The sequence below is a fragment of the Paroedura picta genome, chromosome 2, assembly GCF_049243985.1.
Source record: "Paroedura picta isolate Pp20150507F chromosome 2, Ppicta_v3.0, whole genome shotgun sequence".
Taxonomy (NCBI): domain Eukaryota; kingdom Metazoa; phylum Chordata; class Lepidosauria; order Squamata; family Gekkonidae; genus Paroedura; species Paroedura picta.
This window is the reverse complement of record NC_135370.1, coordinates 36,779,456-36,794,790: the sequence shown is the minus strand read 5'-3', so window position 1 is coordinate 36,794,790 and position 15,335 is coordinate 36,779,456. Positions and strand designations below refer to the sequence as shown.

The 15,335-nt window shown below is 47.1% G+C and overlaps 1 protein-coding gene across 7 annotated transcripts in view; it reads left to right on the top strand.

The window, feature by feature from the left end:
* MYO3B (myosin IIIB) overlaps positions 1-15,335 on the top strand; it is a 327,845-nt gene that overhangs the window by 143,706 nt on the left and 168,804 nt on the right. For 6 of the 7 annotated variants that reach the window (XR_013228041.1, XR_013228040.1, XM_077319759.1 and 3 more), the window contains exons 10-13: positions 2,170-2,266; positions 6,691-6,807; positions 9,387-9,491; positions 13,976-14,059. Coding sequence is in view for 5 of the 7 variants with exons in the window: in XM_077319759.1 (XP_077175874.1) it covers positions 2,170-2,266; positions 6,691-6,807; positions 9,387-9,491; positions 13,976-14,059 (403 nt within the window). In the remaining 2 variants the exon portion in view is untranslated. The remainder of the gene's footprint in view (positions 1-2,169; positions 2,267-6,690; positions 6,808-9,386; positions 9,492-13,975; positions 14,060-15,335) is intronic. The other variant, XM_077319762.1, reaches the window with a different exon arrangement.

The window sequence follows — 15,335 nt, the reverse complement described above, 5'->3', positions numbered from 1 at the left end:
TTCTGCATCAATTTGTCGCAATTCCTTTGTGCAGTTTTAATTTTGTTATCCATCTTGTGCATGTCAACTTTTTTCTTTTCTTTCAAGGGGTAGGGAGAGAAGAAAGGAGCAGCTATCCTTCCAATCATGAAGGAAGAATACCTTTTCTGTTTGGGGGGCGGGAGGGGGGAAAGACTGCCCATTGTACATAGACAATAGCTGAGCTCTCGCTGCTCCGACAAATCCCGCCATTGTTCTGTTTGGTTTGGCAGAGATTGCTGCTTTCCTTTGCACAGCAAGTTCTGCACAGAAGCAATCTGTCAGGTTGTCATCAGTGTTAAATATTGCACAGCAGGGGTGCTGTTGTGTCTCGGTGGGGGTACTCTCTTTCCCCCCTTTGATTGTATCTGTTGCAGGCATTTCTTCTGGCTTGCACTAAGGGTATGCTCCTATTTGGCTGAAAATGCTTCTGGTCATCATTGGTTCGCCCCATTTCAAAATGAAAGGTACATCAGCGCGTTCAGAGATCCCTCCCGTGTAATCAGATTATACAGGGGTTACGGGACAGCATGCCTTTGCTTCTAAGGGGGTCGGCTTGAGACAGAAGGTTTAGCGCCCACTAAGAGAAGCGGGATGAACACTTTTTTGGAATGTAGCATAGCATGGATCCGAAATGTGATCCTGGAGCATTTCCACAACCAGCCAGCAAGACGGTTTGGCAAACAGGAAGGTAAAGGGGGTGAAGAAAATCTTAATTACTGGGTTTGCTTGGCTTTTTAACGTTGATGCGGAGCTAACATACAACAAGGTGGACTCAATGTAATGAATGGCGTTTGGGTAAAACGTTTTTATTGGTGCATTTTGTGTGAGTAATGCACATGTCTGGAAGTGATAGTCTCTTTACATAATGTGCGGAATGACACAGTTGGTAGAATTAAGGACTTCAGACTGCATGTGGAATCTTTGAATTAAAAAAAACCCTATCTGCTCTACAATCAGATAGATAAAAGTTGAGTGCAGGCTTGTGTATATTCTAATAAAGATGGTATGTTCCAGAATTGTAGCATTTCCTCTCAGTCCTAGGTAGAATACCCATAACTCCCCATGCATTAAATGGGATCTACTTCCAAAGGACGTGTGCTTTAGGCTCAGAGCTAGCCTTAGTAAGGATTTGGTGCCCAAGCCGAGGAGTGGTTTCAGGATTCATGGGGGCTATAGCACCAGAGCCAGTTTAAGGATTTGCAGGGGCCTAGCAGAGTACAATTGCAATGGGAGCAGCCAGACTGGGGCAGAGGAACCCCCCCCACACACACACACACACAGTGGGAAGGGATATCACGCCAAATGTCCTTAAAGAGGAAAGGGGGGGAGTGGATACAGCCCTGATCCATGGGGAGAAGGCACAATGCAGTGCCCCTGGAAACGTGGGGCCCATAACACGTGCTACGTGTGCTACATGGATAAACCGGTTCAGCCCAAGCCACCCTCCCACACCGTGGAAAGCTGGGAAGATGGCCGCCCTCCTTGGGCTCTCCACCCTGTCCCTTGGTAGTGTGGTGAAGCCCATTCTACTCATCCCCCATTGGCAGGGTGAAATGGCGTTTGTTTGTATTACCCTGTGTAGCATGGCCTGAAGTTGTCACTCACTTCCATTCTCCTACCATGCCCATGGTCATGTGGAGGGAAGCAGAGTACGATTGCAGGAAGAGTAGCCGGACTGGGGGCAGTGAGGCCCCCCACAGTTAAAAGGGGTTCACTATAAGTGTCCTTAAAGAGGGGGAAAGGGGGAGGAGGAAGGCTATGGCCCTGATCCATGGGGGGAGGCACTGTGTTGGGCCCCTGGAAGTGCGGGGCCCATAGCATATGATACATTTGCTACATGGATAAACCAGCCCTGGCTGTACAGCATAAAATTTAGTTTACTCATCTTGTTTATCTGTACTACAAAGTTATTGAAGTCTATACTAGTCTAACAGTTATCTACCTCTCATTAATCCTATGAATTATAGTATGGTAAATTCATTGTTAGAGATCAGTGGTCCCCCTCAAAGGACTTTAATTTCCTGGACTTCTGGGAAATTACTGTTAAGCCAGTGCGAAGAATACCATGCTATCTTGGGTAGTGCATTTGGTCTGAATTAGTTTAAGGCAACGTCACATATCCACACAGGTTCTCTGACCCTTTTACAGGCACGAGAGAATACACACTCGGAGGCCTTATCGCATTGATGCACCTGAGAAATATTCCCCCGACGATGATTTGGTAAACCTTGAAGTCCTGGATGAGGTAAAGTATGCTGACGTAATGAATTCTCGGACTAAACATGATTTTAGTGCCTGTTCTTGGTGGAGAGGTTTGCTCATTAAAATAATATTACCCTGATGTGAAGCTCATTGTTAATAATCCTAGTTATGACCAAACAACACACACAAACACCAAACAAGAACCCGTACCCCACAAGTATGATTTCCAGTCATTAGCTCATTTATATTCTGAATGTTTAGGTTGCTTTGTTACACAGGAGAACCAGATGATGGATGGTCGCAGGTTACAATATTATTATTATTATTATTATTATTATTATTATTATTATTATTATTATTATTATATTTATTTCCCGCCTCTCCCGATAGGCTCGAGGCGGGTCACAACAACTAATCCCATTAAAATTCCCATTAAAATATCAATCTACTAACTAACATGGCAGCTAAAAATCCCATCCCTCCCCCAATTATTAAGAGGTGAAGAGGAAAGGATAGGGGAGTAGCGTACATTCCAACTCCTAGGGGGGGAGCGATGTCCCTGATTTGCTGACCCCAGCCTCAACCATAGACCTGGTGGAAGAGCTCCATTTTACAGGCCCTGCGGAAAGTTGACAAATCCCGCAGGGCCCGCAGATCACCCGGGAGCTCATTCCACCAGGTAGGGGCCAGGACTGAAAAAGCCCTGGCCCTGGTCGAGGCTAGGCGCGCTTCCTTCGGGCCGGGAATGACCAACAGGTTCTCACCCGCAGAGCGTAAGGCCCTGCGGGGGACATAGAGCGGTAGGCGGTCCCTCAGGTATGTGGGTCCCAACCCGCGTATGGCCTTGAAGGTTAAAACCAAAACCTTGAACCGGATCCGGGCAGCAATTGGCAGCCAATGCAGCTGCCTCAACACCGGTTGGATGTGGGCCCTCCAAGATGTTCCAGTGAGGACCCTGGCAGCTGCATTTTGTACCAGCTGAAGTTTCCGGATCAGGGACAAGGGTAGGCCTGCGTAGAGCGAGTTACAGAAATCTATTCTGGAGGTGACTGTCGCATGGATCACTGTGGCCAAGTGGTCAGAGGACAGGTAGGGCGCTAGTAGCCGGGCCTGGCGAAGGTAGAAAAATGCCTGGCCCGCTACTCTCTTGACCTGAGCCTCCATAGTCAGGGAGGCATCAATGGTCACACCCAAATTCCTAGCTTGGGGCACGATGGTAAGTTGCACCCCTGCTAGGGTGGGTAAACGCGTTACCTGTTCCCACCCCCTTCCCCCCATCCACAGGACCTCCGTCTTGGAGGGGTTGAGTTTCAGGCGACTCTGTTCGAACCATTCTGTCACCGCTTCCAAACATCTGGCAAATGGTTCCGGGGGGGAGTTCGGGTGACCGTCCATTAGGAGATAGAGCTGGGTGTCATCCGCGTACTGATGGCAACCCAGCCCAAAGCTCCGTACCAGCTGGGCCAGAGGGCGCATAAAGATGTTAAACAATGTGGGGGAGAGGACCGCACCCTGAGGGACCCCGCAAGGGAGTCTATAGGGCCGCGAGAGCTCATCCCCCACAGCAACCCTCTGGGACCGGTTCTGGAGGAAGGAGCGTATCCAGCACAAGGCTGTGCCCCGTATCCCCGTGCCGGCCAGGCGATGGACCAACAGTTCGTGGTCCACGATGTCAAAGGCCGCCGATAGGTCTAAAAGGACCAACACGGCTGACCCGCCTCTATCCAGCTGGCGACGGAGGTCATCCAGCAGAGCGACCAAAACCGTCTCCACCCCGTGGCCAGGGCGGAAGCCAGACTGATATGGATCGAATGCTGAAGTTTCCTCCAAGAATGCCAGGAGCTGGTCCGCTGCCGCCCTCTCCACCACCTTGCCCAGGAACGCTAAATGCGACACTGGGCGGTAGTTAACAGGGTCCAGCGGGTCCAGTGATGGTTTCTTCAGGAGAGGGCGGACCACTGCCTCCTTGAGCCGCTCAGGAAACTCTCCCGTACTCAGGGAGGAGTTGATGATGTCTCTGAGCTGGCCCCCTATCTTCTGGCCACCTCCCTTGAGGAGCCAAGAAGGACAGGGGTCGAGGGGGCAGGTGGTCGCCCTGACCGAACCTAGCAACTTGTCCACTTCAGAAGAAGAGAGCCGCCTGAAGCCATCAAACCTCACTACCAATGGCGGCCAACAGGTCTCCAGTTCATTCACTGTATTAATTGTGGCGGGAAGGTCGCGGCGGAGTGACAAGACTTTATCCGCAAAATAGCTCGCAAATGCCTCGCAGCCGATTTCCAATTGTCTGGTGTTTTGGCGCCCCTCAAGGGCGGTAAGTGATCTAACTATCCTGAATAATTGGGCCGGGCGAGAGCTTGCGGACGCGACTTCCGTGGCAAAAAACTCACGTTTAGCCACTTTCACCGCCATCTCATACGCCCTCATAAGCGTGCGATAAGATGTTCTTGTAGCCTCGTCACGAGTCTTCCGCCACACTCGCTCCAGTCGTCTCACTTCCCTCTTCTTCTCCCGGAGCACCCCCGTGTACCAGGGGGCCCGTTTGAGTCGAGGGCAGAGAGGACGTTTAGGGGCGATCTCATCTATATTAGTTGGGCTTGCTACTGATTGAGAAGCTTAGTTGCAAACATCAATATTAGACTGTGTGTATTTCAAAGCTACTTTCCTACCTGCCTGTACATGTGAGGGGGGAATCAGCATTTTAAAGCATATATCACTTGCATATGATTACCCACACACGTCATTTCCCATGTATTTAAACTAGGTTAATTCCAGCTGTCATTATCTTTCACATATCCTGCTGGAGTAATGTGACTCAATGCACATTGAGTTACCGATGCACATGCTCAGTAACTAACAGAGCATATGTATTGCCGTCTTTTCGTTCTTGCAGTCCACAAGACACATAAGTATGAAGGCCCCCTAACAATCACAGAATAAAAGCTCCCTAACCGAACAGCGGTGTGGGACACCCTGGAGAAGGATAGTAAAGCATTAACTGTAGCCTGATTAGGAGTGGATGAAAGCTCCACCCCCTGAATTTGTTCTTCTTCCCTATCTTTTGTCTCCTGTGTTCCTGTGAGTACATAGATCAGCTTTCCTCAACTTTTTTAAAGTTGAGAAACCCCTGCAGCATTCTTCAGGCTTTGTGAAACTACAGGAGTGGCACGATTGTGCAGAATATGGTTGGGAAGTATAGCTGTGGACACGCCCACCCAGGGCATTTCCCCTTCCCACTCCCTCTAGGCCCATCATTGGCCATTTTGGGAGAGAGGATGTTTAATAAATGGAACAAACACACACAGACACCATGTTACCCGAATTGCGGTTACATGTGTCTGCAACACGTGTTTAAGCGGTAGGCAAATTAGGTTAGGTAACTAGTGTTAAGGATCGATTTCACCTGTGTTTTCACGAGGTAATTCAACCCTTAGGAACTCAAGGCAGACACATAGGTAAATGGTAAAACTATAAGTATAGACTTTATTGGAAGGAAAATAACAAAAGCATAAAATATGGCTAACGACAGAGAATGAGGTGGCTGGATGGAGTCACTGAAGCAGTCGGTGCAAACTTAAATGGACTCCGGGGAATGGTAGAGGACAGGAAGGCCTGGAGGATCATTGTCCATGGGGTCGCAAAGGGTTGGACATGACTTTGCACATAACAACAACAACAACCATCATGATGGGGCCTCAATAAAAAGCTGAAATGAACTCCCAGTGTCGTAGTCACTGAACCCAGAAAGGAAGGATTTAACTTCAAGAGCGCCTCTCTTTTGATGAAAAGTGAACCATTTTTTTTTCATATCTGAAGAAAAGTTGGTTTTTATACCCCGCTTTTCACTGGCTGAAGAAATTGCTCTCCCTGATGTACATTTAGAGATGTACCTGCCTATAGTTTAATCTATGTAATAAGAAAAACTGAATCGGCAAGACTTATCACCTTTAACTTGGCACTAAATTCATTGTGGGGAGAGAGATGAGGCTCCAAAAACAATGTCTTGATATAGTGGAGTCAATACCTGACTCACATGGTAAATAATGGCTAAGAACGTGGCTTACTGCTTTGTGCCTTTGATGTACTTCCAATGAGCTTCCAACATAGAATCATAGAATAATAGAGTTGGAAGGTACCTCATGGGCCATCTAGTCCAACTCCCTGAACTATACAAGACACTCACAACCCTATTGCTCATCCACTGTAACCTGCCACCCCCTTGAGCCTTCACAGAATCAGCCTCTCTGTCAGATGCCTATCCAGCCTCTGTTTAAAAATCTCCAAAGATGGAGAACCCACCGCCTCACGAGGAAGCCTGTTCCACTGAGAAACCGCTCTGTCAGGAACTTCTTCCAGATGTTTAGATGGAATTTCTTTTGCATTAATTTCAAAACCTGCAAAGAAATAACCTGCAAAGAAATAAAAAAATAAATATGGTTTGATTGTAAAGTGTGCCCTCTTTTCCAGGATACGATTATTCATCAGCTGCAGAATCGCTATGCAGACTTGCAGATTTATACATACGTTGGAGATATCTTAATAGCCTTAAACCCTTTCCAGAATCTCAGCATATATTCACCACAGGTAAGAAGATCAGAAACTTGATATTCAAACGATTGTATAGTAAGTTTTATTTTTATTTTTTAAATACCAAAGGGCACCTAACTGCCGCTGCAATTTAGACTTTTGGTGACATTCAGTCACATACGGCGGCCCTATAAGGATCCCGATTCTTCCTGCAACCAACTGAGAGGGCAGTGATGTAAATAGCAACCAAATGCTGAGGAAAAATTTGTTACATTATCTAGTACTTCCAATATTAAAAGGCCCCAAAGGCCAACAGGTTTGAAACAAACAGACAAAATTATCTATATCTGGGGTAGTCAACCTGTGGTCCTCCAGATGTTCATGGACTACAATTCCCATGAGCCCCTGCCTGCAAACGTTGGCAGGGGCTCATGGGAATTGTAGTCCATAGACATCTGGAGGACTACAGGTTGACTACCCCTGATCTATATGAAGTCAATAGAATTTAATATATGTTTGAAAATAAAAATAATCCAGAATAATGTAAACATGTATTAAACCCAGGAGTGGTTTAAGGATTTGCAGGGCCCTAGCAGAGTACTATTGCGGTGGGAGCAGCTAGACTGTGGGGAGCAAGGCTCCCCACAGTGGAAAGGGAGTGTCCTTAAAGAGGGAAAAGTGAGGGGGGGGAGAGAGACTGTGGCCCTGATCCAAGGGGGAAGGCACTGGGGGTCCCTGGAAGTGCGTGCTATACGTGTTACATGGATATTACAGCCCTGATAAAACTCAGATTTCACATAGAAGCCCACATTCATTTTGATAACAAAGTCTTTGTCCACCATATGATGGTTTCATAATGCGAACTCAAAACTTTTACCAAACCTCCAACCAATTTGTCCAGATAGTTTTGTGTGTTTATTTCAAACCACCTAGTTCTGAGTCTGGTAGAACCATAGTTCTAAGACCAAGTTTTTCAGGATATAAGCTTGGCAGGAGGATACCACGCTTTGACTCCTGGACATTTGTACCCTGAAAGTCTTGTTGGTCTTCTAAGATGCTCCTGGACTTGAATCCAGTTGTTCTACTGCAGATCAATATGGCTGAAATGATTTCAAACAGGTTGGCTGTTTGCGATAACTTGTGTTAATACAGTTTTTTATTCTTTCCCTCAACCTTTTCTGTTTGTTTCTCTGAAAGGTTTAGTTGTGCCAACAAGTCCCTTAGGATTGTCAAGTCTGCTTGGGGAATTCTTTGAGATTTGGGGGTGGAGCTTGGGGGGAAAGAGGGGAAGGGGCTCAATGGGGGAAGGAGCTCAACGGGGGTGTGATTGCACAGAAAACTGCCATTTCCTCTTCGGTAACTGATTTCTGTAGTTTGGAGCTCAATTGTCATTCTAGGAAAAGTCCAGGCCTCACCTGGAAGATTCACAGACCAAAAGAAAGCCGACAAACTACCTATGTGGAAACCACGAATCTTCTTTATTCTTAAACATAAACAGCAACGCCAAATGAGATCTGGTATTAAACAAAAAAGGATCCTCTTTTGAGGTAGGCCATGGCCATGTTGATGTTGATGATGTCATCCATTCAGTCGTGTCCGACCTTCGGCGATTCTATAGGAAAGTCTTCACCACACGTCTCTGTCAATGACCGCCTCTTTCAGTTGGTCCACGGTCATCCCTGTGTTGGCTTTGATCGTGTCGAGCCAGAGGATCCTTTGGCGACCATGTATCCTTTTGCCGCTGATCATGCCGAGCATTAAGGATTTCTCCAATGATGTTGATCTCCCACCCAAAATATCTGAACCTATGGCCTACTGGGTATTTTGTAGAAACATAGCCACTGATGAGCCTCTTGTGGCGCAGAGTGGTAAGGCAGCAGACATGCAGTCTGAAGCTCTGCCCATGAGGCTGGGAGTTCGATCCCAGCAGCCGGCTCAAGGTTGACTCAGCCTTCCATCCTTCCGAGGTCAGTAAAATGAGTACCCAGCTTGCTTGCTGGGGGGTAAATGGTAATGACTGGGGAAGGCACTGGCAAACCACCCCGTATTGAGTCTGCCATGAAAACGCTAGAGGGCGTCACCCCAAGGGTCAGACATGACCCGGTGCTTGCACAGGGGATACCTTTACCTTTACCCAGTGATGAAGGACTGTCTCCTTGAAAATGAGTTTATTATCAGATCTCATTTTGGCATTGCCGTTTTTCTTTAAGAATAAAGAAGAGTCTTGGTTTCCACACAGCCAGTTCATCAACTTTCTTTTAGTCTGTGACTCTCTCTGGCTGACGGATGATCTTTTTTTGCTTTCACCAGGAAGATGGCCACCCTACTAGAATCTGATCTGCCAGAATCCCCCTCCCTTTATTAAACTGTGTGTTCTTTACAGAGGCGTCTTCCAGCATAAAATGGAAGATGATGGCCCTGTAGAACCGGAACCCAAACATCTCTTGTCACCAGTGGGCCTCCTGCCAAGCTAGGCCAAGCTAAGCACATGCTTTGCCCTAGCAAATCTTGGTCTGCCCCGAGCAGAAAATCTGAAGACCCGTTTGTTTGTCTTCAAATTCTTGTAGGGGATTATTTTTTTAAAAAAATGTTGCAGGATGCACATTGTGATTTGACAGATGCCTGTTCTCGTTTAGTTTTCGAAGCTTTATCATGGGGTGAAGCGTTCTACAAACCCACCTCACATATTTGCTTCTGCAGACGCTGCTTACCAAGGCATGGTTACTTCTAGCAAAGACCAGGTATAAAACCATTCTTTTCTTTTTCGATATAACGTTGGGCTGAATATGGAGGGGAAAACAGGATTGTGCTGGTGCTTTGGCACGGATGCAGTGGGTGGAGGGGGAAGAGGGGGCAACAAGCTGCGTGGGGATAGGGTGTGTGTGTGTGTGTGTGTGTACACAGAGACTGTCCCTGCCCACCTCTTCCCTGCATGCTACTCTTGCTGGTGTTGAAATACGCAGCACCTCTTTGCCCTACATTTGGTTGAGGACCTCAGACTCCAGAGCCTGTGTGTGATATACTTTTATCTCCTGCACAGGAGACCAGATTCTGTCCCCCTTTATCTCCAGAATGCAGTGTGGGAGACTAAGTGGGAACTGGGGACAGCACCAGGAAGTAGGAGGCTCTGTGACCATAAGACACAGGAAACCAGAGCCATTCACTCTGCAATCCCTCGTTTCCATGGTAAAACATAATCAGGATGAATGTAATGAGGACACGGATCCAATTATATGGTGATGATTTCAATGAAAAATGGAATACGGTGCTACAGGAATACAAAGCGTATATGTTCAGAAGTCTATAGTTGTTGCATTGCTATCTCATGTGTTGTAGAGCGGTGTCAGTTCTGGGATGGGAAATATTTTGAGACTTTGGGGGTGGAGCCTGGAGTGGGTGGGATTTGGAGCAGGGAGGGACCTCAGTGGAATATAACGCTATGGAGCCCACCCTCCAAAGCAGCCATTTTCTCCAGGTGAGCTGACCTCTGTTGCCTAGAGGTGAGCTGCAAAACAGCGGGATCCCCAGGTCCCACCTGTGGACTGGCAGTCCTAACCCAGGCTAGTCAGATCATAAAAGCTAAGCAGGATAGGCCCTGGCTAGTATTTGGGTGGGAGATCTTCAGGGAAAACCAGGGTCATGCTGCAAAGACAGTGGCAAACCACCTTTGCCTTGGAAACCCCATGGGGGTCGTCGTAAGTTAGCTGGGACTTGCCAGGCGTTCCACCACTGCACAGAGAAATTGCCTTTGAGGGTAATAAATGGCTACTGCTTTTTTTATTTGAAAAGGCTTCCATTGTAGTGTTTGCAGTGTGATGTATAGTAACCCAAAGTCAATGTATTTATATTAAAGCATTGTAAGAAACCTAGTAAAATAAATGCATGGATTTTTCCCTTTCAAACACTGAGCCCAAATAGTCTGAATGGAGAAAGCAAGTCTATGTAATACATGAGGATAATACAAAGTATTCAATATTGCTAGGGATACCAGGTTTTTAGAAGCAGCACAACCAAGAAGTGCCTGAAGGGCAGGGGTAGACAAACTGTGGTTTTCCAGATGTCCATGGACTACAATTTCCATGCTGGCATCATGCTGGCAGGGACTCATGGGAATTGTAGTCCATGGACATCTGGAAAGCTACAGGATAGGCACCCCACTGTAGGGATTTTCCCCCCTAAGATGTTCCATGAGCTTCAGAATGCACCAAGCCAGCTTGGTATAGTGGTTAGGAGCACGGATTTTTAATCTGACAAGCTGGGTTTGATTCCTAGATCTTCAACCACATGCAACCAGCTGGATGACCTTGGGCTCGCCACAGCACTGATAAAACTGTTCTGACCAAGCAGTGATATCAGGGCTCTCTCAGCCTCACCCACCCCACAGGGTGTCCGTTGTGGGGAGAGGAAAGGGAAGGCGAATGTAAGCCGCTTTGAGACTCCTTCGGGTAGAGAAAAGCGGCATATAAAACCTTGCCTTGCACTGTTCCATCATGCCAGATCATTAGTGGCTGCTTAAAAAGTGCAATTGTGAAATGACATGGCATTACAACATGGGGAGAGTTTTGCATAGAAGTTGGAATAGATGCTGTTTTGGGCAGCAGACACAGGGTTGGATCCCAAAATGTCGCACTTGGGGGGACATTTTGGGCTGCAACATGAGGAAGAGAGGCAAGGAATCCCTACTTTGCTGACTGAAACCCCTTCCATCAGTAGATATTTGCAATGCAATCCAGACCATGTGGGTCTATCATCTAGTTTCCTGCTGAACCTCTTGCAGTCCTCTGCAGAGTTACGTCAGTAATTGATTGCACTGTTAAGGTACATCCAAATACCTAATGAAAATGCCTTCTGTGACCCAGGCCCTGTTGACTAAAGTTATAATTGGAATAGCCAGTGAGAGACCAGGTTGATTAAAGATGGTATTCTAGTGTTCTGACAAAGGACATTTCTAGGTTAGTGTGAAGCGACACAATCACAGTATTATAGTCTCCAGTAAATTTGATAATAGTTCTTATCAAAAGAGGTGATGGGCTAATCATTGACTGAGTACTATGTCTAGTTAGCTGCTCTTTTTAGGGCTATATTATATATTTTTAAACCTGAAATAGTCCAGGTCCAAATCTTGGACCTTTTAGTTATTCTTTTAGTTACTCTTTACAGACAACATGGATGAGATTGTGCAGAAGAAAATGCAGAAGATATTCCCAATTGTGGACAACTGAAATAGAGTAGTTGCTCATATAGGGTGGGCTCCCACCAAGGTGGCGGAAGAAAAATGACGCCCCCAAATTGTCAGGCTGGTGGTATGACATCACTTCCTGGGAAAACCAAGGTGTGATGTCATGCCTCTCTAGGAATTGTCAGGAAACCAAAGAACTTGAAGCCATTCCTAGAGAGGCATGATGTCACTACTGGTTATTCCTTTGCCAGCAATGCCCCTCATCTCCCTGATCTCTCTCCCAGACTCTTGCTTTGAAATATCACCAGAATTAACATTTTTCACTTTGATTGCTCTTGGTCATGGAATGAATGAATAAATTTAAACATGGAGGGGTTGTTTCAGACTTTTTGGAGCAGTTTTTAGCAATAATGGCAGCACTCCAGGTCTGAACATAGGCCGAGTGGAACAACTCTGTCTTGCAAGCCCTCCAGAACTAGTTAAGGTTCCACAGTGCCCAGATCTCATCAGACCAGAGTCAAGGTTGAAAAGTCCCTGGCCCTGGTTGAGGCCAGTTTCACCTCCTTTGAGCTGGGGATCCTGAGCAGATTTTGGTCCAACAATCTTAATGCTCTTTGGGGGGTGTAAAGGAAAATGGGGTCCTGCAGATGCACCAGTCCCAGACTAATTAGGGCTTTGAACTTAATCTGATTTCCAGTCTGAAGCCAATGCAGCTGGGAGAGCACCGGTGTCATATGTGCCATCCACTGGGTCCCCATGAGCAGAGGCCCCAACCTTTTTGCGGTTGAGGACCGCCTCTAGGGCTAGGGGAGAGCCGGCGGCCCGGGGCGCAAACACGCATGCGTGGCAGCTCCGCGCATTTGCGTTTACCGGCATGCCGGTGGCCGCGCCTGCCTCTTCCCCCCCCTCTCGCAGCGAGAAGCTAGCCAGGCCCAAGCAAAGCGGCCTGGCGAGCTTCTTGCTGTGGGGGGGGGAGAGGAAGGCACGGCCACCGCCAGCTTGGTACCGAGGCCCGGGCTGCGGACCGGGGGTTGACCACCCATGAGGTCCTGCACTGCTGCATTTTAGACCTGCTGGAATTTCCAGATCAGTCTCAAGGGATGCCCTGCATAGAATGAGTTATAGAAGTCTAATCTAGAGATGACTGTTGCATGGATCACCCTGACTATGTCTGACATTGAGAGATAGGGTGCAACCTGTAGTGCCCCACGTAGGTGAAAAATCACAAGGCCGAGACATTCATTATCTGGACCTCCTTTGAAAGGGAGGCATCCAGAATCACACCCAAGCTCCTGATGGAAGGCAGGTGGGCTCTGTCAAGAGCTGAGAGATGCATCATTTGTCTCCCTGCATTCTGACCCAGCCAGAGGACCTCCATGTTCGCTGGATTCATCTTCAGCCATGCTAATCACAGTTCTCTCAGCCCCACCTCCCAGGGTGTCTGTTGTGAGGAGAGGAAGGCGATTGTAAGCCACTTTCAGACTCCTTTGGGTTGAGAAAGGCAGCATATAAGAACCAACTCTTCTTCTTCAGTAATATCAGGGCTCTCTCAGGCCCACCTCCCTCACAGGGTGTCTGTTGTGAGGAGAGGAAGGGAAGGCGATAGTAAGCCGCTTTGAGACTCCTTCAGGTAGTGAAAAGCGGGGTATAAAACCTATTCCTCCTCCTCCTCCTCCGCTTTTCTTCTTCTTCAAAATTTACACTGACAGAGAAGATAGCTTCATGTGATTAAGGTTTGCAGAGCTGAGACTTCTCTTATTTGCACTGCCTGGTATTTTTCCGTTCCAGTCGGCTAAGTGCGGAGCTTTCCTGCAGCGGAGGGAGCCTTCCTTCAGAGAAAGACTTGCGGGGACCGGTGGAAGCCACCACAGTTAGTTAAGCAAAATGGGATGGCACAGCCCATTAAGTCGGGCTTGATTTGTCGGAGTCTACGAAGGCAGTCAACTCTCAGACGCTCTTTTATCTTAATCGTCTGTTGCGGTGCATATAAATGCCGATTAAAGTTCGTCCGCCGAGTTGCATCCACAGCTCTGTTTTGTGTTTCAGTGCATTATCATCAGCGGAGAAAGCGGCGCCGGGAAGACGGAAAGTGCCCACCTCATCGTGCAGCATCTGACCTTCCTGGGAAAGGTATCGGTCACCTGCCACGTAGCCAAGCGCGGTTTAGCTTACGCCTTCCTGTTGATAGACGTGGCCTCATTGCATAAGCAACCCACATGGCTGCCTGCGGTAATGATTTTTATAGATTGGCAGTAAAACAGCATGGAATCCGAGAGAGGCACCCCGGGATCTTTTGCAGTGTCGCAGAAGGTGTTCGGATACAGTTGTCGGATTCTGTCTGTTTGGGTGTAAAGAAAGGGGGAAAGGGAGCAAGGCATTTTTCGTGATTGGTTCATCCAACCAACCAACAACAAGCCTTTAATAGCCTGTAAAAGTACAATATAGGGAGGGAAAGTGCAAAAGGATCCGCTGCTGTACGGAGAAAACAAAGGCAGAGATCATGCTTTAGAGTACGACAACGATTGGTTTATAATAAATTAATAAAATCTGTGCTAAACTACTGTGCCAGACAAACCAATGCAGGGGTAGTCAAACTGCGGCCCTCCAGATGTCCATGGACTACAATTCCCATGAGCCCCTGCCAGCATTCCCTGGCAGGGGCTCACAGGAATTGTAGTCCATGGACATCTGGAGGGCTGCAGTTTGACTACCCCTGGAGCAATGTATAAAAAGTGAAATTTCAATAACCATGCCTTCGTGTTTCCACAAATAATCACAATTTTGCTTCCTTCGTTTGTCCTGCATATCATCTGATACACTTTATGGATATGCATAATCTGTGTAGGCTAGAAGTTAGCTATTTCAGCGTTATACTTTTAATAGCAGGATTTGCATTAATTTCACAGTCCTTTACTGTTTCAAAGATAAAGTATGGGTTTAGCGGGGGAAAAATGACAACTTGAGTACATTCCCACTCATTAAAAGCTACTTTTATTCTTAGAATATGAGCGCTGCAGTAACACTGTAATAATCCATAACTCAATAATACCAGCGTAATTGAACATTACTGGTATTATATAGCAATGTGAAAATAATATTAATGTTGCTATTTCAGTGTTATCTCTTCCCTGCTCTCCTGAGCGTTGGCTAGTTCAGTGCTAGCACTACAAGGTTCACTGGGCAATCCTAGGGCTATTTCCCTGGACGTTAGCCCCACTAAATAGGCCTGAGTAGGATTCTGGGTAGACCTGCCTAGTTTCCTTTGGAATTACAAGGATGTATGCAAAGAATATCGGCAGCATATCAGTTTATATAGGAGATAGCAAAGCTGCTGATCCTGCATCAGATTCCCAAAGCAGCAATACTTGCAAGCTGCTGGCCCTTTCCACCCTTTCAGCTCAAAAAC